The sequence below is a fragment of the Rhinoderma darwinii genome, chromosome 3, assembly GCF_050947455.1.
Source record: "Rhinoderma darwinii isolate aRhiDar2 chromosome 3, aRhiDar2.hap1, whole genome shotgun sequence".
Lineage (NCBI taxonomy): Eukaryota > Metazoa > Chordata > Amphibia > Anura > Rhinodermatidae > Rhinoderma > Rhinoderma darwinii.
This window is the reverse complement of record NC_134689.1, coordinates 245,122,213-245,148,690: the sequence shown is the minus strand read 5'-3', so window position 1 is coordinate 245,148,690 and position 26,478 is coordinate 245,122,213. Positions and strand designations below refer to the sequence as shown.

Below are 26,478 nucleotides of genomic sequence, written 5' to 3'. Positions count from 1 at the left end.
TCTTTTACAAAGATGTTTAGTTAGTCATCTGTAAATGTAAAACATTTATATGCATTTTCCTGTAGAATTTCACCATAAATGTTCAACATCTAATTGAATGAATGTGAAAGCAGGATCTTTTTCTTTGACTAGCTAGATCTTAGTTGTCTATCTGAATTCAATGCTTCTGTTTGAATCTATGCAGGAATTCAGACCTTTCCAATGTTTTCACAATCTCCCACCACTTAGCCATTAAGTAATGGTAATAAAGTCGATGTTGTAGCTCAGCCAATCACTGAAACTATGCAGATGATTTAAGTACCATCAAGCAACAGTAGGCACCAAAGACTGTTCCTTTCCAGCCAGGTATCCATTCATTCTCTTCCTCTACTTTTTATGCTTTGTGTTATATTTGTATAAAGAAAATAGGTTTTGTATTTGGAGTTAAATTTTGCAGGTAGATTTATATTGTTTCCACTAGAAATAATTTTAGTTTTTTTTAAGTATTTTTGTTTGTTTGTAGAATTGGAAGTGACAGAGTATGTATGGCCTGATGTAAACCTCTAATGGAAGGCACTGATGTATGCCATTGTATCTGTATACAGTGGCATTTGTCACCTATAAGCTCCCATGTTAAAAAATTTATACCTCGGCATAGTTAACTATGCTATTCTATACGTCGGGTGAATAAATCCCTATGGATAGGTTTTGAGTATATGCAGGGAGCTTTTACCGACTTAAACGCCAAATGTTGGGCTCAAATGCAGTGTGAACAGAGTCTAGGTACACTCATTCAATACAGTTAATATAATTTGTTCACAAATCCATTTTCTGTTTTCTGCTGATGTCAAACTCTTTAGAATTGCTTATTAACAGTCAAACAGGATGCTTAGTAATAGGACAACGCTTTTCCATATAAACTATGCCAAGATTATAGCCACCAGTTTATAGCAGCCATAGACCAAATCATGTCTCTCCGCTAAAAATATCACATGCAAAATGATGCAATCAGCAATAATCCAATAATGCAATAAGGCTTTAGGGATAGTGATAGGTATAAAAGTGCTGAAACGATAACAGTAGAGAAGACAGGAGCTCATTACAGTATTAATAATAATACTAGTAATAATATACTGGAAATAAAAAAAATAGAAGTGATATTGGAGAAAAAGGGAGAGATCAGCCCAGGGGAGGAGCAGCTGTGTGGAGCTCAGGAAGCTACATATCCATAAGACTGCATGGGGTGGCACAGACAGTGCACAGATCAGTGACAACAAGCTCTCCCGTAGATGCCAGGATACTGTAAGTAATAAAACACACTAGCACAGCCAATTTGTATGTGTAATAATGTAATCCACGTGTATGTGAAGCATGTGGCAATGCATACCGGTTACATACTTTGTGTGGGCCTATTTATTATCCTGGGAGACAAGATTTTTAGATTTGCCTGTTTATACAATGTAACAATACACTGTAGATCTACTCTGTTAAGAGAAACACAAACAAACACACACGCACATACATACATACATACATACATACATACATACATACATATATATATATAATGTGTTTGTGTTTATGTATAGGTGGTACTGCTTTTTAGGAACTTTAAACATAGGATGAATATCATTACTAGTTTACTCGTTTTATGTTATGCTATTTCTTGTGGGCTGTTTACAGCTGGTAAGAGAAGTAAATGGAATCAAATAATGTAAATTTTGGTGAATTATTCCACAATTTACACAATGTACTGGTGCCCTAAAGCCAGTTCCCATACTTTTCATTGAATGTAACATCACTAGCAATACCATATTAGTTTATCATCAATTAGAGTGTGTTGTAAATTAAATTTGATATCGTTTTTTTATCTTTCCAGACTCGATTCCCACACACATTATTGTCTCTAAGCCAGGACCCAGTTATCTGTCTGCATAATATGACAACAGGTAATTGCATACATTATACTGAAGCGATAACTGCATAGATCATTAACTAGTCAGTGTACATTTGTTGAGCTAATTGAAAGATTTTCTATAGCTTTAATATTAGGACCATTTGTTTGTACTCAAAAAGCAGGGAAACGCCAAGTGGAACATTTGCCTGCAAGTTGCGTCATTGATTAACTTAATTTAACCTCCATTCTTATCTAAAATTATGTATTTTAAACAGCCAATATACATTTAAACATATGTTAAATGCATGTAGGGAGATATAAACAGCTACTTGTGTTCTAAAAATGTGTCGCTCCAATTTGTTTATATAGCTGGATGCTGTGGTCAACATAAAACAGTTCTACTGTGAACGAGTAATGATGGGGTTATGTACCAAGATAGCTCAGAGAAAAATAGTGGTGTTTCTTATGGTGATCAGAGAGATTCATGCTTACATGATCCAACTTACAGTATCAAAATAATAGCTAAAATCCAAGCAGATGACATGAGCAATAACATTGCTAAAGTGGATCTGTTAATAGCATTACTAAAGTGGGTCTGTCAATAGCATTGCTAAAGTGGGTCTGTCAATAGCATTGCTAAAGTGGGTCTGTCAATAGCATTGCTAAAGTGCGTTTACCACAATATGTTGCTCTATTTAAGGGCTTATTCATTTACCCATTTGGCCGCACATTTTTAAATATCAGCATAATCCCAAACCCCAACGGATCTGCATATGTGATATTCTGCTCTTTATTAGGGCAAGATGTTATAGGTCAGATCCACATTAGTATATACACTACTTTTTTATACAGTGGAGGAAATAAGTATTTGATCCCTTGCTGATTTTGTAAGTTTGCCCACTGTCAAAGACATGAACAGTCTAGAATTTTTAGGCTAGGTTAATTTTACCAGTGAGAGATCGATTATATATAAAAAAAAAAAAAAAAAATAACATTGTCAAAATTATATATATTTATTTGCATTGTGCACAGAGAAATAAGTATTTGATCCCTTTGGCAAACAAGACTTAATACTTGGTGGCAAAACCCTTGTTGGCAAGCACAGCAGTCAGACATTTTTAGTAGTTGATGATGAGGTTTGCACACATGTTAGATGGAATTTTGGCCCATTCCTCTTTGCAGATCATCTGTAAATCATTAAGATTTCGAGGCTGTCGCTTGGTAACTCGGATCTTCAGCTCCCTCCATAAGTTTTCGATGGGATTAAGGTCTGGAGACTGGCTAGGCCACTCCATGACCTTAATGTGCTTCTTTTTGAGCCACTCCTTTGTTGCCTTGGCTGTATGTTTCAGGTCATTGTCGTGCTGGAAGACCCAGCCACGAGCCATTTCTAATGTCCTGGTGGAGGGAAGGAGGTTGTCACTCAGGATTTGACGGTACATGGCTCCATCCATTCTCCCATTGATGCGGTGAAGTAGTCCTGTGCCCTTAGCAGAGAAACACCCCCAAAACATAATGTTTCCACCTCCATGCTTGACAGTGGGGACGGTGTTCTTTGGGTCATAGGCAGCATTTCTCTTCCTCCAAAAACGGCGAGTTGAGTTAATGCCAAAGAGCTCAATTTTAGTCCCATCTGACCACAGCACCTTCTCCCAATCACTCTCAGAATCATCCAGATGTTCATTTGCAAACTTCAGACGGGCCTGTACATGTGCCTTCTTGAGCAGGGGGACCTTGCGGGCACTGCAGGATTTTAATCCATTACGGCGAAATGTGTTACCAATGGTTTTCTTGGTGACTGTGGTCCCAGCTGCCTTGAGATCATTAACAAGTTCCCCCGTGTAGTTTTCGGCTGAGCTCTCACCTTCCTCAGGATCAAGGATACCCCACGAGGTGAGATTTTGCATGGAGCCCCAGATCGATGTCGATTGACAGTCATTTTGTATGTCTTCCATTTTCTTACTATTGCACCAACAGTTGTCTCCTTCTCACCCAGCGTCTTACTTATGGTTTTGTAGCCCATTCCAGCCTTGTGCAGGTCTATGAACTTACAAAATCAGCAAGGGATCAAATACTTATTTCCTCCACTGTATATGGCACTTTAAAGCCTGGGCAAAGAAACCAACAGTTTACTCAAACTTTAAAGAGGCTCTGTCACCACATTATAAGTGCCCTATCTCCTACATAAGGAGATGGGCGCTGTAATGTAGGTGACAGTAATGCTTTTTATTTAAAAAAACGATCTTTTTTCACAAAGTTAGGAGCGATTTAAGTTTATGCTAATGAGCTTTCTTAATGCCCAAGTGGGCGTACTTTTACTTTCGACCAAGTGGGCATTGTACAGAGGAGTGCATGACGCTGACCAATCAGCATCATGCACTCCTCTCCATTCATTTACACTGCACTAGCGATATAGTTATATCGCTATGTGCAGCCTCATACACAAGCCCTAACATTACTAGTGTCCTGATAATGAATACACATGAAATCCAACCTGGACGTTATGTGTACTCAGAATCCTGACACTTCTGAATCTTTTTGTGTGAGATTCCGGCAAGTGACACCAAATCTCGTTTAGCTCCGAGATCTCGCGAGATTTCGTATCCGTTGCTGGAATCTCACAAAAAAGAGTCAGAAGTGTCAGGATTCTGAGTACACATGACGTCCAGGCTGGATGGTCATGTGTATTCATTATCAGGACACTGTAGTAATGTTAGGGTTTGTGTATGAGGCTGCACATAGCGATATAACTATATCGCTAGTGCAGTGTAAATGAATGGAGAGGAGTGCATGATGCCGATTGGTCAGCGTCATGCACTCCTCTGTACAACGCCCACTTGGTCGAAAGTAAAAGTACACCCACTTGGGCATTAAGAAAGCTCATTAGCATAAACTTAAATCGCTCCTAACTTTGTGAAAAAAGATCGTTTTTTAAATAAAAAGCATTACTGTCACCTACATTACAGCGCCCATCTCCTTATGTAGGAGATAGGGCACTTATAATGTGGTGACAGAGTCTCTTTAAGGCTAGAGCTACATGTAGACTTTTTGTAGCACGACTTTCAAATTTTAACCATTGAAACAGCTGCAGTCTAGAGGATGCAACTTAATTCACTCTTGTGGACTGCAGCTGTTGCTCGACAGTTAAAATTCTCATGCTACAAAAAGTCTCCATGTAGCCCTAGCCTTAAAGAAGTTTTCCCATAACCAATGTTTATTACCTATCGACAGAATAGGCGATAAATATCTGCTCGGTCGGGGTCCGACCACTGGGACCCCCATCGATCTCGAGCATGGACTTCTCTGGCTGTTCCTGTACGACCCGTATGAATGGAGTGATACTGTGCATACTCTGTCACTACTCCTTTAATTTCTATGGGGCTGCCAGAGATAGCACATGCACAGTACCACTACATTCATATGGGGAGCACAGGGACGGCCAGGGAAACCTGTTCTCTGGATCAGTGGGGGTCCCAGCAGTCGGATCCCCGCCAATCAGATATTTAATAGTGATAATGGGAAAACCCCTTTAAAGGGAACCTGTCACCCGCATTTCACCTATTGAACTTTACTTATCCCTCACTGGCAGCTGCTATCAAAAGTTCATTGCCGTTATCACCTCTCCTAAACTCCTCCTCCGACTGTAAATAACGGTCTGCAAACATTTTGCGCCTTTTATTGTTATAATTCGGTGTCCCGTTGTACGCACACACCAGAGGAGGACATCAATGCACAAGCCCGGGATTTTGTGTGCTGGGGGGAGGCGAGGAACTGTCAATCAAAAGTAAGGAGGCGGGGTAAACTCAAAGACTTGACGAATGAAGATATGACTCTTTTCAAACTAAGATATGACACTTATGCTCATCAGCATACGATGTGGGAACACTAAAAAACTGAATACTAAAGTTACAGAGCCGACTAAGAAGATAATTATAGGTTATATAGAAATGATTTTTCACCCACTACTTCCAGGTATTGCTGGTTTAATAGGTGAAATGCTGGTGACAGGTTCCCTTTTAGCTCACAATTTTGACTGGGTGTAACAAATACTTTATTTGGGAAATCTGAGTTAATAGATGGGGTCTCCCACTTAGGACCCTCATCTTTTACCTAGAGCAAAGAGTGGCTACAAAGAGTGTCTCTTACAATGGAGGAGCTAGCATATCCTTGCATCACATGGACAGTCCATTGATTTCTGTCGGAACTGTGTAGTGCATCATTTCCCCTGTTGTGGCTCTGCAATGAAAATGTATCACTTGCTAGTTTTCCCACAGATGACTGGGTGTCCCAGCAGCATGAACAAGGAATCCTTGTAACAAAAAAGGGATTTTCCAAAGTTGACAACTTCTTCAACTCTTTCCTACAAATAGACGTCACAATTGCACTATCTTTACCACACTAGGATGTAATATAATAAAACGTCTTGACAGCCGGGCTTCCACTGTAACGGCCAGGGTCAGAGAAACCTCTGATCCTGGCCATTAACCCCTTATATGCTGTGATCAATAGCCACATCAACATCTAAGGAGTTTGACAAAGGAAGGGGGCTACATCAACGGAAAAAGAAAAAAGTGATGGTACTTGGAATTCGGTGATGAAAAAACAATAAAAAGTGCAAAAACGTACATGTTCTTATGAGTGTTCCCATTCTGTTAAACAACATTTTGTACTCCTGAGGTGCAAACAGAGGACAGAGAATTTCAAATATTGCCAGTCATTTTGTAGCTATGACACCCTCCTGCTTACATATACACTTAGATCATTCCCGTCTCTCTAATGTCGGACTAGCTCACAAAAGGACTAGATGATCCTCCTGAATGCAGTTACTGACAAAATAAGGGCTGGTTCAGACGCTGCAGATTTTGTTGCAGAAATTTCTGCGACTGAAAATCTGTTCCATTCATCTAAAAAGAACTTGAAGAAATCCATGCGCCTGCAGCAGACACAACACCATTCAGATGAATGGAAGTTTTCAGTTGAAAAAAAAATTCTGCAACAAAATCTGCCGCGTGTGACGGCATCCTAACAATTCGATTTGCTGCGGAAAACTCCACAGGCAATTCAGGAAGAAAGTCTGCACCAAATCGTGTTTGATTTGGTGCAATTTTTTGCTTGATTTGCTGCTGCAGATGAGAAAAAGGGAGAAGAACGAATTTAAAGAGGCTCTGTCACCACATTATAAGTGGCCTATATTGTACATGATGTGATTGGCGCTGTAATGTAGATTACAGCGGTGTTTTTATTTAGAAAAAGTTATGACCTATATTAGCTTTATGCTAATGTCTTTCTTAATGGACAACTGGGCGTGTTTTAATTTTTGACCAAGTGGGCGTTGTACAGAGGAGTGTATGACGCTGACCAATCAGTGACCAATCAGCGTCATACACTTCTCTCCATTCATTTACATAGCACATAGCGATATAGATATATCGCTATGTGCAGCCTCATACACACACACTAACATTACTGCAGTGTCCTCACAATGAATAGACATTACCTCCAGCCAGGACGTGATGTGTATTCAGAATCCTGACATTTCTGTAGCGTCTATGTGATATTTACAGCAAGGCAAGCGTAATCTCGCGAGATTATTTTATTAAAACAGAATGCATAAAAAATACATCCATAACAATGGTAAGCGTATACCATATCATACAGAAATAATTATATAAAGAATTGTGCAAGGTGTGCAAATATATCGGTTTTATGTTGCAGATATATCTGTCCGTTGTAAATGAGACTAGGTTAAACCTCATAGGATATCATGTGCAGATGCTGTTTTAACTATAGAAGTTCTTAGGGTATGTTCACACGCTGAGCAAAAAACGTCTGAAATTACGGAGCTGTTTTCAAGGGAAAACAGCCCCTGATTTTCAGACGTTTTTTGAGCAACTCGCATTTTTCGCGGCGTTTTTCGCGCCGTTTTCGTGGCGTTTTTTACGTCCTGCACTTCTTTTGACGAGGCTGTATTTTTACGCGTCGTCGTTTGACAGCTGTCAAACGACGACGCGTAAATGACAGGTTGTCTGCACAGTATGTCGACAAACCCATTCACATGAATGGGCAGATGTTTGCCGACGTATTGTAGCCCTATTTTCAGACGTAAAACGAGGCATAATACGCCTCGTTTACGTCTGAAAATAGGTCGTGTGAACCCAGCCTAATATTAAAAAATAAAAGACTATACAGGGGATACAAATAGAACAAAAAAAGACTTCAGACATAGACAGACAGGGAAGTTGGGGAAGGGTATGGGATAATACATCTTTCTATGTTAAGTACAGAATCAATTGTTTAGAATTCATGTGGAAAATTTAAGGGAGTAATAGAAATGAGACCAATGTATCTTAACTTGCAAAGACCTAAAGATTTCAGTCACTATCATGAGCTCCGGTCTCATGATGTGGTTGAGGGAATCCACCCACTGTGTCCTGGATGGAGGTTCCTGCGATTTCCAACATCTTACCATCACCAATCTGACATCCATTATATAGTAATGTAGAATGGATTTTTTTTATATTTCTAATCGATTAAGGAAATATTGATAAAAGAGCAATCTCCGGGGAGGCAGGAATACTACCCGAGTGGACTTAGTTATATAAAGCAAATACAGAGGACCCATACGGCTGGATTTCACTACAGCTCCACTAAATATAAATCATAGTCCCAGATGCAGAATTGCGTCACGAACAAAGGTTGGGAACTGTCGGAAAGAATATAATATAATTTTTAAATAAAAAAATTAATTGATTTTAACAGCTCTTCTTTCACTATAAGGCCTGATTTACACGAGCGTGTGCGTTTTGCGCATGCAAAAAACGCTGCGTTTTGCGTGCGCAAAAGGCACTTAACAGCTGCGTGTGTCATCAGTGTATGATGCGCGGCTGCGAGATTTTCTCGCAGCCGCCATCATTTTGACACTCCGTTTGGATGTTTGTAAACAGAAAAGCACGTGGTGCTTTTCTGTTTACATTCAGAGTTTGACTGCTGTTGTGCGAACCACGCAGTTCGCACGGAAGTGCTTCCATGCGACCTGCGTGGTTTTCACGCACCCATTGACTTCAATGGGTGCGTGATGCGCAAAAAACACAGAAATATAGAACATGTCGTGAGTTTTACGGACTCACGCTGCGCAAAACTCACGGACTGTCTGCACTGCCCCATAGCCTAATATAGGTGCGTACGACACGCGTGAAAAGCATGCGAGGCGCACGCGCGTATATTACGCTCGTGTAAATGATGCCTAAGAGAGCTGATTTCCCCTGCAGTTACAGTGGAAAAACATGGTGTAAAAAGAAGAAAAAAAAAGTCCCCCAAAGGTCTTTTTTGACCTTTGAGGGACAGACCATAGTAATAAAAAATAAAAGTAAAGCAAAGTGCAAACATTTTTTTAAAATAATACACATAAAATACCCACCCCCAAAAAAACGTTCCCCCCGCCAATCATTGTCGTAATGCTAGACCTGAGCCATTTACCCTAAAATAGACATGTAATATATTAACATTTACGGTAAACAATGACAATCACAAATAAAAGGTCTATTTAGGGTAAAACTATGTTATTAGCAGAAAAAATAGCTAAAAATTAAAAAAGCTTATTTTTTTACTATTATTTTCAAACTTTAACCCTAAAAGTTCTAAAATAACAAAAAGGATGTGTATAAAAATGATTAAAAAAAAAGGAAACCTACATTGTCTATGGAAAAAAACAACACAAAAATCACGTTGCTAGCCCAACAAATAAAAAGTTATATCCGTTTAACGAAGGAGTGCTAAAAAGGTCTAAATGGTGTCTGGTCCTGAACCGGTTAAAGTAAATGTCCACCTTTTTGATACTATTTTATTTAGCTTGCCTGTTTCCATTTCTCCCATTGACTTTATATGGAGTGGCAGCATGCATGCTCGGCTGCTGCCCATAAAAACCCCATTTAATTATTTATTACATTACTTATTTAACAAGAATTTGAATATGATTTTAGGATTTAGGATTTTAGAATTATTATATAAGGTTTCATTCATTTATATCATTACACCTTGGATACATTTTGTCGGTTTACATGAATAAACTAGTTTGATGCTATTGGGCAAGGACTATCTAGAATTTCCAATATTTAGCAATGGTTAGGCTGTTCACTATTGCGAAAGTAGGACAGGGAATTGTAATCCAGGTGTCAAATAGGATGTATTAACAACATGTATTAACATATGAAGAATAGTGACTTAATATTTTGCATTATTCAACTCCCTGAAGTCATAAGACATTGCAAATAGTTATATTACAACTCTGAAGTTCAGTTGACACAATAAATAATACTACTGTATGTGGCCTGTAATTTACATAGTATTAGTTCTCATCAATATATATTAGAAAATGGAGCATGCAACACGAATAACATGCTGTACAACTATATTACTTAGGAAATCTTTCAAGCAGTAATTTCATCATAGAGCAAAATAATAATATACAATCACATGATGTGAGTATTAAACTGTATCCTCCCAGAAATGTGCTATGGGATAAAGTGCAATCCAGTTAGAACAGTAACTAGGAGTGTAAAAATAGAGTATAATAACCTATTAAATAATAACTAGAAGAGGAACAGGAGATAACCACGACTGCTGAAGTGGAAAGGGTTTTCCGGGTTTTATGTCAATATATATTAATCATTGTATAATGTAAACTTACAACTTTCTACTATACTTTATTGTTTACTTTGACACAACTTTATGCAGTTTAGGAAATCATTTATGAGCTAAACTGCTTGGATTCCATGCACATACATTTTACATACACTGATAAATGGTAGCAAATAGTTTAGAGATCTTTTCCACTACAGGATTTTTTTAAAAGCATTTTACTGTATACAAAAAACGGGTGGCAAAAGACCCACCCCAAAGCTGTGACAAAAACCAGCACATGTGAATACAGCCTTTAGCTCACATGGCACTGCCTCAAGTGGATACACTTGTAAAAATTCTCAACTATACAAAGTATTCACTGACAGCAAATTAAAATATTTATATGACCTTCAGATTGAATCTCGGGCCCAGGTTTTTTGATGTATGGAATAGCGTAGTAGACTACTCTATTCTATTTTTACCATGGGAGCCTATGGGTAACGTATGCCAATGTATGGCATACCTCACAAGCATATGTTTAATGTACGTATACGTATTCCATATTAGTCTATGGGTGGCTGATGCTTAATAGTGGCACCCGTCATCCATAGACTATAATGGAATCCGTTCAACGGATACGTCATAAAAATGACTCTAGTTCATAACGTATCCATTTAACATATACCACTATAGTCCATGGTGACAGATGCCATTATTAGGGCAACCATCACAGCCTACAGATATAGCACTCTTTATCTTGACTCTTAACAAATTAAATACACTGTAGCAAAAATCTTTAGTTTAACTATTGAAAGGATTTTCAATGGCTTTTGTTGTGTGATATCACGCTGCAGCAAGTTATGAGAGTCCAGGTAAATTGTTTTTACAGGCGTGTAATTCAAGCAGGCAAATAAACATGATGTGAACTAGGCCTTACAAAGTTGAGAAACTTTTCAATATACAATGATTAAGGGGGTTATCTAAATTGCTAAAAATATATATATATTTAAAACCGCTACAAATTTTATAAAGCAAAAAAAAGAATCCATACTTGCCTCTTATTTGTCCTAACCATCCAGTGCTGACGGGTAAAGAAGAGGTGAGTATTGATTATATTTTTTATTTAATTTTTTTTATAACATCTACAGCTTTTTTTTTTACTAGCTGGACACTTTTAAGCTTTATTTACATAAACTGGAGATGCCTTTATGTCCCAAAAATCGCTTTCTCTTGCCTAGGTTCACATACAGAGAAGCTTGCCTAGACCTTAGAATGACTGTTATGAGGTGATTATTAGTATCGGCTTCTTTACTCACTGTAAGTTGCAGTAATCATAATGTTCCAGTAAGGTTTATTTGCAGAATGTTGCACAGATTTGCAATTCTTTACGTGAACAAGTGAGGCTACTTTCCATCCTGGGTTGGGCTTACACAAGGACATTTTCCCCAAAATTGCAGTAAAATATGAATTAAAATTGCATATGTTGCACATTTACATTATATACTTTTTTTTTTACAAGATCTTGTTCCCATAGGGGAGTTTTTGTGAACCCAACCTTATACTTGTCTTTTTTGGATTCAGTCCGATCAGTACTGCATATACAAAATGCAGTTGCATGTACATTTTCTACTGTTCTCAATTTCTTCACAAAAATGTATGATAGAGCTGGATTATAGGGGAGGTAAAGGGCGGAATTTCCCAGGGGCCTCCACCACTTATGGACCTTCACCTCCCAATTCCCTTAAGTTACCCATGCATTATGTGGCACTGTTACTGGAGAAGGTGCCCCTAGCAAATATTTTGCCCATGGCCCTCCACCAACTTTTATCTGGCCCTGTGCTACAGTTGAAAAACTGAATCGGGTTGATAAAACACAATTCACTAAGGCCTCATACACACGACCGTAAGGGTTTGTACTGTCCACAAATACGGATCCGATGGCTATGGATACACATATGTAACGTCCGCAATTGCGAAAGCGCCCATAGACTTCTATGGGTGATTCTGTGCCGCAATTGCGGACAAGAATAGGATATGTTCTATATTTTGCAAATCATTTCTATGACATGGACATACATCCGTAAATATCCGTGGCCAATAGAAATTAATGGGTCCACAATGTCATCCGTAATTATGGATCCGTAATTACGGATGAAAACTACGGTCAGGCGCATGGAGCCTTAGGCTGGGTTCACACGTGGCGGAATTTCACTTAAATTCCGCTGCGGACACTCCGCAGCGTTAATCCGCAGCGGAGCCGTTTCTGCATTGACTTCCACTTCTATTTAGAAGTGTTCGTTTAGACGATGCGTAACATTCCGCTGCGGAGCATAGGCTGCGGAGCGGAATTTGGTGTCCGCAGCATGCTCTGTCTGTTGCGGAGCAGTGGCGGACTCATGGCGGAATTTCTCCATTGACTTCAATGGAGATTCTAAGTTCCGCAATGAAGTCCGCAGCTGTCATGCACATGTCATGTGTGCTGCGGATGCGTCTTGCTTTTTTGCCATGACATTTCTTCATTCTGGCTGGACCTATGTATTTCTAGGTCTACAGCCAGACTGAGGAAGTCAATGGGGCTCCCGTAATGACGGGAGCGTTGCTAGGAGACGTCAGTAAATAGTCACTGTCCAGGGTGCTGAAAGAGTTAAGCGATCGGCAGTAACTGTTTCTGCACCCTGGACAGTGACTACCGATCACAATATACAGCAACCTGTAAAAAAATATAAGTTCATACTTACCGAGAACTCCCTGCTTCTGTCTCCAGTCCGGCCTCCCAGGATGACGTTTCAGTCTAAGTGACGGCTGCAGCCAATCACAGGCCAAGCACAGGCTGCAGCGGTCACATGGACTGGCGCGTCATCCAGGGAGGTCGGGCTGGATGCCGAAAGAGGGACGCGTCACCAAGACAACGGCCGGTAAGTATGAAATTCTTTTACTTTCACTAGGGAAAGTGCTGTCCCTTCTCTCTATCCTGCACTGATAGGGAGAAGGGAAGCACTTTTCCCGCAGTCCGCAGCAGCTAGTCCGCATCAATTTACTGCACATTTTGTGCAGATCCGCAGCAGAATCTGCAACGCAGATTCTGTGCAGCATTGATGCGGACAGTTGCGGAGGAAATCCGCCACGTGTGGTCATGCCCTTACACAAATACGCATTATATTTCCTATTCTGATATGTTAAATGTTGACAATACTTTTATGTTAGATAACCTGGAGACCAGAAGTGCAGGTAGAGAGCGCGACCCCATGGTAAATGGAATTTTAGCATAGTTTACAATGGTTTCACCTTGTGTTTCAGGTCATGGAGTACCCTGTGCAGAGAAAGAACAGAAAACTTTCTGTTTGAATGGAGGCATATGTTACAGCATAAGTCCTAAGCAACTCTGCAGGTGAGTATCGTGTTGTGTTCCTTTTCTTATTAATTTTTTTTCTAACAGATCTCACTTATCAGAGGCCATATTTCTACATTTAGTGTTTCCTTACCATATATGTCACCATGTTGGTTGCGTGTATGGTTTATCTACTTATCAGTTAATAAGTACAAGAATGGGGAACATTGACTTATACTGGCATACCACCAGGTGGTACACCAGTATGTCATTTCAGTGTAGTTTGTTCCATATTCCCTATTATGGACTAAAGTGCAATATACCGAATTATGTTCTGCAAATAACTGGCACCGACTGAGACTTGAAAGCCATTTTGAGAAACATACGAAAATGTCATTCACAAATAGGAGAAAGTTACTTCAGAATGCTTTTGACTCTCAGCAGCTCAACAGCTTACTAGTCATGTGTTTGACCTAGGTATATATCAAATTTTTGTTGTGTTAAAGGGGTATTCCTATTGTAAACATTTATGGCATATCCACAGTTCAACAATTCAGAGCAGTTGGTTTCCCATTATATTAAATATAGCACTTGGCTGTTTTTGTAACGTGCACAGATTGCAATGGAGAGAGCTGTATACAAACACGGACACTTCTTCATTAAATTCAATGGGGAAACAACAGCTGGGGATCGTGGGTCCTCCCTTCTCCAGATAGACCTCCACCTATCCATGTTTAAGATAGGGATGCCTCTTTAACCCGTTAGTGACCGGCCCATAGTCTTTTTACGTCGGTCACTAACGGGCCTTATTTCTGATGCCATAGACTTTTTACGTCGCGGCATCGGAATAAGTAAACAGAGCAGGGAGCTGTCAAATCTCCCTGCTCTTGGCTGCTAGAGGCAGCTGAGGGCTGGGGGCGTCCCTGCTCTGCCGTGTGAGATCGATATTAGTATCGATCTCACACGTTTAACCCCTCAGATGCGGTACTCAATAGCGAGCACCGCATCTGAGTGGTTTTGGAGAAAGGGAGGGAGCTCCCTCTCATCCCACCGACACCCGGCGATACGATCGCCGAGTGTCTGTGTCTCCCATGGCAGCCGGGGGCCTAATAAAGGCCCCCAGGTCTGCCTGTAATGAATGCCTGCTAGATCATTACAAAATGCTTTACTATTAAAAAAACTAAATAAAGTTAAAAATGTACACATATGTGGTATCGCCGCGTCCGTAACGACCCCGACTATAAATCTATTACATTATTTAACCCGCACGGTGAACGCCGTAAAAAATGTAATAAAAAACGATGGAAAAATTGCTGTTTTCTGTGAATCCTGACTTTAAAAAAAATGTGATAAAAAGTGATCAAAAAGTCGCATCTACTCCAAAATGGTACCAATAAAAACGACAAGTCTTCCCGCAAAAAAAAAGCCCTCATACAACCGCATCGGCGAAAAAATAAAAACGTTACGGCTCTTCAAATATGGAGACACAAAACCAAATAATTTTGAAAAAAAAAGTGTTTTTACTGTGTAAAAGTAGTAAAACATACAAAAACTATACAAATTTGGTATCGTTGCAATCGTAACAACCCCCTGAATAAAGTTATTGTGTTATTTATATCACTCGGTAAACGGCGTAGATTTAAGACGTGAAAAAGAGTGGCGAAATTTCAGGTTTTTTTCTATTTCCCCCCAAATAAAAGTTAATAAAAGTTAATCAATAAATAATATGTCCTCCAAAATGGTGCTATTAAAAATACAACTTGTCCCGCAAAAAAACAAGAAAATACAGCTATGTCGAAGGCAAAAATAAAAAGGTTATAGCTCTTGGAATGCGACGATGGAAAAACTTAAAAAATGGCTTGGTCATTAAGGTTTAAAATATGCTGGTCATTAAGGGGTTAATTGTTTTTTTGCTTTGCAGATGTATTGACAACTACACAGGCGAGCGTTGTGAAGAAGTCCTCTTGGCTAGTCTGGAAACAGAACCCCAAAGCAACTTTTTAATTAACTTCCTTGTTTTAGGATCTTTTTTGGGCCTGATGTTTTTGGGACTAGTCGTCTTTTATTGCAGGTAAGCCAATGTACTAATTAGACTTGGGCTATAAAGCCGCATACTGTCAATCGTGAATTGCCGTAAAATCGTGATCGCAGACGTAAAGTAGTGAGACGTAAAGTAGTTTGTGACTTCCTCTCCCATAGAAAATAAAAGAAAGAACGCTTCCAAACATTTGATTTCATTGCCATTGATTGCGTTCTGTTCCGACGGAGCGTTTTTCGCTGCGGTTTTTTACGCGTAAAAAAACGGCCGCGAAAAAGCAGTGCAAGACACTTCTTGGGACGTTTTTGGAGCCGTTTTCCATAGACACTAGTGAAAAAAGCTCCAAAAACGGCCATAAAAAACGCCACGAAAATCGTGAGTGACACAAAAAACGTCTGAAAATCAGGAGCTGTTTTCTCTTGAGAAAACCACTCCATATTTTGAGACGTTTTTGACTCTGCGTGTGAATATACCCTTAGCTGGATCTCAAAACACTTGAAGCATCAGCCTAGCACCATGCGTAGCGCAATGCACACATGTTTATTTTATTTCGGTTTCACAATGCCAATTGGCACAGATAATGAAATTAATAACAGCATCATGCAGTGATCAAAAAACAAAGTTCTACTGTGACTGAATACCACACAGCGACCAAATAACAGTGCCATTATCAAAATTTAAGGGGTAATCCCACCTGAAAATGTATTACCTATCCACTGGATAAATGATAATTGTTTGATTGCCGGGACCCCCACCTATTCAGAGAACAAGGTCCTGAGTCCCCTGTATGAATGTTGCAGAAGGTCACGTATGCGCGCTGCAGCTCCATTCATTCTCTATTGGACTGCCGGAGACAGCCGAGAGCTGTACTCGGCTATTTCAGGCAGACCCATAGGGGATGAATAGAGCGGCAGAGGTGACCTGATGCTTCATTCATACAGGGGACTTGATATCCTGTTCTCTCAATCAGTGTGGGTTCCAGCGGTGGGACTCTGAGCAATCACTTATCCACAGGATAAGATGTTTTGATGGGATAACCCCTTTAAGACTGGTCAAATTATTACATTACTAATCAGGTACAGTCAGTCACAATAAAAAAACAAATAAATCTCTCTCTGATCGTAGTGGTTTTCTTTCCCTTCTCCATTTCCTTCCAACCATCATGCAGGCTTCTTCTAGCTACATCCTTGGCTCTTTCCTTTTGCAGGCATACACATGCAAATATTCTGCCAGCTGTCGTGCCCCACAATAGAAAGTGCCCCAGAAAAAGCTTCCAACCAGCATCACAAAAAAAAGGCATGCCAGAGTGCACAATGTACATAAGAACCAGCGAGATAATACCACCATGCCCGTGCCTGCCCCAATATACAGTGCAAGTACCGATACACAGGCCCTCTGCTTGGCTGCTAATACTCAAGATACCTTCAGGTCCCTATGATAGTGGGATGATAGTGTGAATGCCGCGCAACTAGTGAGGCGCTGCATTACTAGAAGCCTTTCTTGTCATGTGTGATATACTCTCGTGCATTAAAGAGGCTCTGTCACCAGATTCTCAAATCCCTATATCCTATTGCATGTGATCGGCGCTGCAATGTAGATAACAGTAACGTTTTTTTTTGTTTTTTTTAAACGTTCATTTTTGGCCAAGTTATGAGCTATTTTATATATATATGCAAATGAGCTTTGAAATGGACAACTGGGCGTATTTTTTTTCGTATGTCCAACTGGGCGTGTATTGTGTTTTTAACTGGGCGTGTTTACTTGTTTTACTAACTGGGCGTTGTGAATAGAAGTGCATGATGCTGACGAATCAGTGACCAATCAGCATCATGCACTCCTCTTCATTCATTTACACAGCACATAGTGTTCTTACTAGAACGATGTGCAGCCACATACACAAGTGTCCTGATAATGAATACACATGACCTCCAGTCTGGACGTCATGTGTATTCAGAATCCTGACACTTCTGAATCTCTCGCGAGATTACGAGGTAAACGAGATTTCGTTTCCCTTGCTGGAAATCTCACAGAAAAGATTCAGAAGTGTCAGGATTCTGAATACACAAGACGTCCAGGCTGGAGGTCATGTGTATTCATTATCAGGACACTTGTGTATGTGGCTGCACAGCGTTCTAATAAGAAAGTGATGCTGCTGTGTAAATGAATGGAGAGGAGTGCATGATGCTGATTGGTCACTGATTCGTCAGCATCATACACTTCTATTCACAACGCCCAGTTAGTAAAACAAGTAAACACGCCCAGTTAAAAACACAATACACGCCCAGTTGGACATACGAAAAAAAACACGCCCAGTTGTCCATTTCAAAGCTCATTTGCATATATATAAAATAGCTCATAACTTGGCCAAAAATGAACGTTTTTAAAAAAAAACAAAAACGTTACTGTTCTTTACATTTCAGCGCCGATCACATGCAATAGGAGATAGGGATTTGAGAATCTGGTGACAGAGCCTCTTTAAAGATAAATAGGATAAAACATTGGCAACAAGAATCTAGGACTAGAATATGTGAATGGACTATGTTAAAGAATACCTGTGATTTCAAGTGACTTTTCAAAATAAGGCTGTGTTCACACAGAGTTTTTTTGCAGGAGGAAAATTCTGCCTCAAACTTCAGTTTGGGATTTTGAGGCAGATTTTGACCTTCCTGTGTGGCGTTTGCTGCTCGCGCCCATTTAGTGCTACGGGCAAAAGATTCAGCGAAATACGCTTCTCTGCCTCCCATTGATGTCAATGGGAGGTCAGAGGCGTAACCGCGCGAAGATAGGGCAGGTTCCTAATTTGGCCCGCGAGGCGGTTTTCCTGCTTGCGGGAGAAAACCGCCCCCGCCTCCCATTGAAATCAATGGGAGGCATTTTTGGCCGGTTTTTTACGAGTTTTGTGGAGCGGTTTCCACGCCAAAAAGCTCGTCAAAATAAGCTGGGTTCACACGAACATGTTACGTCCGTAATTGACGGAACGTATTTCGGCAAGTCCCGGACCGAACACACTGCAGGGAGCCGGGCTCCTAGCATCATAGTTATGTACGATGCTAGGAGTCCCTGCGTCGCTGCAGGACAACTGTCCCATACTGTAATCATGTTTTCAGTAAGGGACAGTAGTTCCACGGAGACGCAGGGACTCCTACCGTCGTACATAACTATGATGCTAGGAGCCCAGCTCCCTGCAGTGTGTTCGGTCCGGGACTTGCGGCAGAAATACGTTCCGTCCTTTACGGACGTAACATGCTCGTGTGAACCCTGCCTAACTGTCGTGTGTGTACATGAGGAATAACAGTATTTCTGTCTATTATATGATTTCTAGATTATATTTTTCATCAGTTTTCCGCTCTGTATGCTCTAATTGTCCGTTTTCCATTAGTGGGCAGACACTAGCTGCTATTATGTCTCCCATATACTGCACACTCAAAAAAGAGGAGATCCTGCTCCCCTATCTCTTTGTAGCACACCCTCAGAAGTAGCAGCAGCATGGAGGACATTACACAGCAGTAATGAGCAGTGATTCCAGCACTGGGGTGAGATAAAACACTTACTAGAAGCTGCAGCAGTATCTCTGTGGGCCTCTGTTTCCCTCCAGCAGCTCCCTTCCTCTCCAAAGACTTCTATGGGCAGCATGTAACCAGAGCCCTCAGTGAGCTGATATGTCTTGTCCCTCGAGATGGATTATAGAAGTGAATTTAGAGTAAATTTTCAGTGCAGCCAGGGGGAGAAGTGGCTCATGAGTGCAGAAAGAAGCAATATTTTCTTTAATAAAATATATTAAAAAGTTTCTTATATTCGCTTGTACTATGGAAATATGCAGAATTTGTTGAAACAACAGTGCCCATTCAAGTCAAGAATTCAGTTTGATTTTGTTCTTTATGGTCTAAGTACATTGAGACTTAGTAGTAAAAGCTAGAAAACTGGGAGATAGAAGTGAATCGTTTGCTATGGGCAACACCACATTTTGTTTATCTAAAATGTTCTCTGCATTTAAATACTTAAATATACAGTCATAAGAAAAACAAAGTACACCCTCTTTGAATTCTATGTTTTAAGTATCAGGACATAATAAAAAAAACTTCTGTTACTTAGTTCTTAAAAATAGGTAAATACAACCTCAGTTGAACAACACCACATGACAAATTACAGTGTCATTATTTATTTACAAAAACTAGGCCAACATGTACCTCCTAAGGACCAGAAGTTTGCTTTTTTTTTTTAATATGTCCTGATACATTACGTAAAACCATAGAAATCAAAGAGGGTGTACATTATTTTTCTCATGACTGTATAAGGCCCGCTCCACATGCTGATTTTTATTTTATTTTTTTGTGCGGAAAATCCACAGTGGATTACAGTACCAGCCATGTGAATGAGATTTGGAAAAAAATGCAGATTTGTGGTATTTTTATTTGCATGTGGACACGGCCTAATAATACCAATCTGTACCTTGTTCTATACCTTGTCCACTCAAATTGTTACCTTTTACGTTGCCAAGTTTTATTTCCAATACCTACATTTTTCTTAACTCTCCAGAAGAAAATTAAAGAATCGTAGTGAAGACGGACCATAAATATAACAGCTATGAGAACCAAGTGCAATTCCAGATAACCTGAGGTAGCTTTATAATTCAATATATTATTTTAAGCCCTTTGCATACCTCATTGTGAGGTCAAACTTCCCACAACTCGACATACAGTTACGGCGCAGTGATGGCGTGGCAAGTGTCGACAGTACTATAAAGCCGACATTCGCTGATCCCTGCCGTTGCAGTGGCATAACTCCGATCCCAGCTGTTTAAGCCCTCAGATGCTAATGATCTTTGTTTAGGCCGGTTTTAGACAGCTAATTGGAGGTGCGGGACTGGGGGTTCAGGTCTTACACCAATATAGAATCTGGCCATATTATGGTCATGTGAAACTGGCCTCAATGTGTATTCTCTTTGACTTTGCAACATATCATACATGTATTCCTGAAACTAAAACTATGTCTTTTGGATAGGTATAAGAAGACATTTGCTGGAAAACTGGACCTTTGAACTAAATTTTATTAGAAGTCGTATGATGATTTGCTTTATAGCACACAACTTTGCGGCGCCTGCAGATTTAGGACCTCGAGTAGAATATAGACTCTCCTTTTACGCTCTTTGGGAAACCCTCCTGAAACATCTACTGCACAACCTAGATTTGATCACTTGAATCTACAAAGTGTTTAATAGGTCATAAAAAGCAGGATCGGCAAAATTGGCAAATATTCATGCTACACCTTAAAGTAAGGGCTCTAACGGCAGAAATGTGAGCTGAAGTCAACCTAGGTGACAGACTAGATGAGGGAATGTCATTGCTAAATATTCATAGCATTAACATCAAATTATAAGTTAGCAAGACCTGCTAAATAGCAGTTGTCTAATGAAAGAATCAGAAGTGAGGACGGATTACCTGGGTCCAGTGCCTAGGAAGAAAACATATCATTTTTGGATGGTTTATGTGATAATAAACCAGTGGGGGAAAAAAAATAATAATAATATAGTTGAGCCTTACATTAACAAGGAAGGTCAGTAAGCTGGCTTTAGAAAGACTTTATATATGAGCATGGCATGGGGGGAGGGGTAAATAAAGCCTATAGTATTTATAATTTAAAGAACTGTATGTGATTAACCTTTGTATTAACCTCTTTGATATATTTCTTATGAACAATTTTGGTTCTTAGGGCCTGTTCACAACAGCATCACCCTTCCGTTCATGGGTCGACTACGCTATTGTTTCAGCTAAAAAAACAGAAACTTTACGGAATGGAAACAAACGGAAACCAACTGCAACGGAAGTATTACCATTAAAACCACTGAACAGGCCATAGTTACTCACGAAGGCAGGTACACACACCACTTCCCAGCAGGATGCAGACAACCCACAATGCTACATAAAGGGAGATTGCCTAGGTGCAATATACTGATGAACAGCCACTCTCGCCTAAACTACCATTGATGAGGTGGGGGGGGGGGGTGGCTGCTTAGTATTATCATTGTACACAGAAATAGCTTCTATAAGTGTGCCAGTTACATGTAGTGCACGATGCTGGCATACAGCCCATTTGTTACGTCCATACTATTAGATCAGGCGGGCTGCCCAGCACACTAAATGCACCACACAAATTACTGGCACACTATTCTACCCCAGCACTACAAGGCCTGGCTGCATCCTGAAAAGATATTCATGATAAACTATAAATATCCATGATAAACATGAGTTATTAGTTGATATTTTGGCCAAAATATGCAAGCTCACAACCCGCATCAAGGGTCCGCATCGTATCGCGAGTCCCTACACTCCTATTACAAACAAATCACTGAAACAGGACTATATTAATTTAAAACCACTGAACAGGCCATACTTACTGACAAGGGCAAGTACACACACCACTTCCCAGCAGGACGCAGATAAACCACAATGAACCAGATAAATTAAGCAGATAAACCACAATAAAGGGAGCTCGCCCATGTGCAATATACTAATGAACAGCCACTCACACGTGTACTATTCATGAGGGGGGTGGCTGCTTAGTATTCTCATTGCACACAGAAATAGCGTCCATGAGTGTGCCAGTCACACGATTACATTTAGAATCAATGGTAATGCAAGCGGAAGCTATGGTTTCCATTTGGCTTTCGTTCATCAGTTCCTCCGACGGAAAGGTCTAACGGAACCCATGAATGGAAGGTCGACGCTGATGTGAACAGGCCCTTAAAGAGGCTCTGTCACCAGATTTTGCAGCCCCTATCTGCTATTGCAGCAGATAGGTGCTGCAATGTAGATTACAGGAACGTTTTTATTTTTAAAAAACGAGCATTTTTGGCCAAGTTATGACCATTTTCGTATTTATGCAAATGAGGCTTGCAAAAGTACAACTGGGCGTGCTGAAAAGTAAAAGTACAACTGGGCGTGTATTATGTGCGTACATCGGGGCGTGTTTACTACTTTTACTAGCTGGGCGTTCTGATGAGAAGTATCATCCACTTCTCTTCACAACGCCCAGCTTCTGGCAGTGCAGATCTGTGACGTCACTCACAGGTCCTGCATCGTGTCGGCACCAGAGGCTACAGTTGATTCTGCAGCAGCATCAGCATTTGCAGGTAAGTAGCTACATCGACTTACCTGCAAACGCCGATGCTGCTGCAGAATCATCTGTAGCCTCTGGTGCCGACACGATGCAGGACCTGTGAGTGACGTCACAGTGCTGCACTGCCAGAAGCTGGGCGTTGTGAAGAGAAGTGGATGACACGTCTATACACAACGCCCAGCTAGTAAAAGTAGTAAACACGCCCAGATGTACGCACATAATACACGCCCAGTTGTACTTTTACTTTTCAACACGCCCAGTTGTACTTTTGCAAGCCTCATTTGCATAAATACGAAAATGGTTATAACTTGGCCAAAAATGCTCGTTTTTTAAAAATAAAAACGTTACTGTAATCTACATTGCAGCGCCTATCTGCTGCAATAGCAGATAGGGGTTGCAAAATCTGGTGACAGAGCCTCTTTAAGCTTAGAAACCACTATTAAAAATGGTGAAAGTCATAAGGTAAACGTTTAATATTCATCACCAAAAAATTAGTTCTGTACTATGTATCAAGATGTAATTTTTGTCACCTAAAGAATTGTATACTTCAGGTATGCCAATGAAACTTTATGAAGAGTGGGTACCCCAGAATATATAGTTGGCAGTAGAGAAGATTACTCATGTTCTGCCGTTTCTGTTTGCTAAAAATGCTAGAGCCAAATGATTGCTATTAGTCAATAGGAGAATATGAATTTCTATTCACACAATGAAGTAGATTTATTAATATGGCCTAAAATGAACAACACAAAAATCTAGAGAAGTCAGGCAGAAGACGAGTTATATTTATCACAGTGGCGCACAATGATTTGGCTCATTGTAATAGACGTCATTCTGTGATTTTAAGTAGATAAGATCCCATTTTCTGTGATTTATTGATAGACACTTTTATCGAATTTACGCCAACTCTTGGTTGGCTTACTTTAGACCAGTATCATGTGCACAATCCGCGGCGCACATTATTAATAAATTAGTTGCATTTAAGTACTCCAGTCTTGCCCCCTTTTGTAAACACTTTTGAAAAGGGTCTAGTAAAGTGCAAAAAGTATCTAAATCGCATAATAAATCTAGCGCACAGCATGTACTCACTTTTTTGCGCAATTTATCTACCCCAATACGTTTTTGTTTGTTGGTGTTTTTTATACTATAGGTGTGGTGTTTTTCACCCATAAACCTTAATTTTAACAAAAACTGCAACAGTCTGTGTGACTTGATTGTTTTCTATGCCATTTTTTTGGGGCGGTTTAAACAGGCTGTCCCACAAAGGACATTGATCACCTATTCACAGACTAGGTGATCAATGTCTGATTTCTGGGGGCCCCACCATCACTAGAACGGGGGTCTCGAGCCCCCCCGTTCTATCTCACTGCATGACCGCAGTGAGGAGTTTGAATGGATCGGCACCTTGCTCAACTACCGCTCCATTCAAAATCTATGGGGCTGATGAAAACAGCCAAGTACAGTGCTATAATAGAGCACATAGTCATATAATGAGGACAGAAGAACTTTCTTGTACTATTAATTCTTAGAGAATACTGGTTAATGTGCTTTAAGTCATAACTTTTCTGAAATCATGTTTCCTACACCGCCAGCGTTGACTTTACATTATTACATTGTATCACAACATATCAAACTATTAATTCAGAATTTGTTTTTTTTTAAGGGTATGTTCACACAGCTTATTTTCGGACGTTTTTCTGGCCGCAAACGGCCGAAAAATCGGAAGCAGAACACCTCCAAACATCTGCCCATTGATTTCAATGGGAAAACCAGCGTTCTGTTCAAACAGGCTGTTTATTTGCGCGGCCGTTTTTCAAAACGGCCGCGTAAAAAACGCCCACGAAAAAGAAGTGCAGGTCACTTCTTGGGATGTTTTTTTGAGCCGTTTTTCACAGACTATTGAAAACAACTCCAAAAACGCCACGAAAAAACGCGAGTGGCTTAAAAAACGTCTGAAAATCAGGAGCTGTATTCCCTTGAAGATAGCTGTGTAGGGGTTGGAGTGTCTGTCATCGCTCAGAAATGAACGGTGGACAGCTTTCCTACTATCAAGACAGAACTTTCTGCCACAGAATAAAGCTCCACTGTTCTTGTAACAGTTTTAAATGAACACTAATACACTGTTAAAGGGGTGGTGTATAACCCTGATGACCCTCTTTTCTCTATTCTTTAAATCCTTGTGCCATACAATCGCTCCTCAGGCCCTGCACCACTAACACAGTATAACACAGTATGTAAATTTTGTTCTGAGTTTATTATGCATTATATTCTAAGAATAAATGCTAATAGTCAGTACAATGCCAGAATATTTTTCACCAGGTATACATTGAGCAAAATTATATTTGACGTTGCCATCTTAAACGTCATTATACTAAACAATCCAAAAAGGGCAGTTTGGTATATGCCACCTGTACAAATAAGTAAATGTTCGTATTTGCTACACTTTGGAAGCAGACATTGAAGGATAGAAAGGTACTAAGAGAAAATTAGACAATGAGCATTTTTATTTTAGATGAAGTAAAAAAACAAACATTCATAGGTATGTAAAAATCTACAACATAATTTTATATTGAAGTCACACATGTAGCAACCAAAAGAAGCAGCTTCAGTGCCAGCGTCCCTACGGCAAATTTGAATTTGTGCTGTCCCAGATGTCATGTTTGGATGAAGATTCAGTAACCTGTTTCGTGATCTAACAGTTAGAGTTGCATTGTAGTTTCTGCATTCTCTCCATTAGCTTCTTCAATGAACTTAAAAGCGTACCAGAGTTTTCAAGAAAAGTTGAAATAAATTCATGGGCTTGTTTTGGAAATGGTTCTGTCTCTGTAGAACTGTGTTTTAGCACAGACATATATAAATTTTTCTTGCTGTGAGCCCTGTTCTGGCTTCACAGCTACTTGCTGCACAGCTACTTGCTGCTCTCTCTGAAGTTGGGGCGGTGTACCTATGCTTGCAGTCTGCCAGCACTACACAGTTCTGTACTTCCGTTCCCTTACTTCCACGGATGCATGAGGGGGAGAAAGTTATGGCCAGAAAGCATAATAGCGGGGAGGAGAGGCAGCAAACTTACTTCCACATGCAGCAGAGATGGATTGGCGTTGAGCAGAGGAACAAGCTGTCTGAAGACTTGGGACCACTTCCTGCAGTCCGTCTCTGCTGCTAGGGACAGACTTTCCCTAACAACACGTAGAAGATCGCAAGTTAGGAGGAAGTGAGACCCCTAGTGGCTAGCATTTTAGAGCAGTTTTTATGGGGATACACGGCAACATTTTTAAACAGGTGAATGCAAATTTGCTAATTAACTCATTATCAGACAAGAGCAAGTAGTGTGAAAACTCAGGGATTATGAGGATATTTGGCACCTACAATGTGAAATGTTTTAATACTTGACCCTAAACTTAAAGGGATATTTCTGGCAAACCTGGAAGTGTCACCCTTAGGGCTCATTAACACGAGCGTGTGTGTTTTGCGCACGCAAAAAACGCAGCGTTTTGCGTGCGCAAA

At 40.1% G+C, this 26,478-nt stretch overlaps 1 protein-coding gene across 3 annotated transcripts in view; it reads left to right on the top strand.

Moving 5' to 3' along the window:
* The first annotated feature begins 216 nt into the window (after positions 1–216).
* NRG4 (neuregulin 4) overlaps positions 217–26,478 on the top strand; it is a 67,066-nt gene continuing 40,804 nt past the window's right edge. Inside the window, exons 1-6 of one of the 3 annotated variants that reach the window (XM_075857636.1) lie at positions 1,185–1,281; positions 1,859–1,928; positions 13,793–13,883; positions 15,745–15,894; positions 20,398–20,478; positions 20,863–22,628. In XM_075857636.1, coding sequence (XP_075713751.1) covers positions 1,919–1,928; positions 13,793–13,883; positions 15,745–15,894; positions 20,398–20,434 — 288 coding nt within the window. In that variant the 5' untranslated portion in view covers positions 1,185–1,281; positions 1,859–1,918 and the 3' untranslated portion in view covers positions 20,435–20,478; positions 20,863–22,628. Of the gene's footprint in view, positions 346–1,184; positions 1,282–1,858; positions 1,929–13,792; positions 13,884–15,744; positions 15,895–20,397; positions 20,479–20,862; positions 22,629–26,478 lie in introns of those variants that run through there. The other 2 variants (XM_075857637.1, XM_075857635.1) reach the window with 2 other exon arrangements.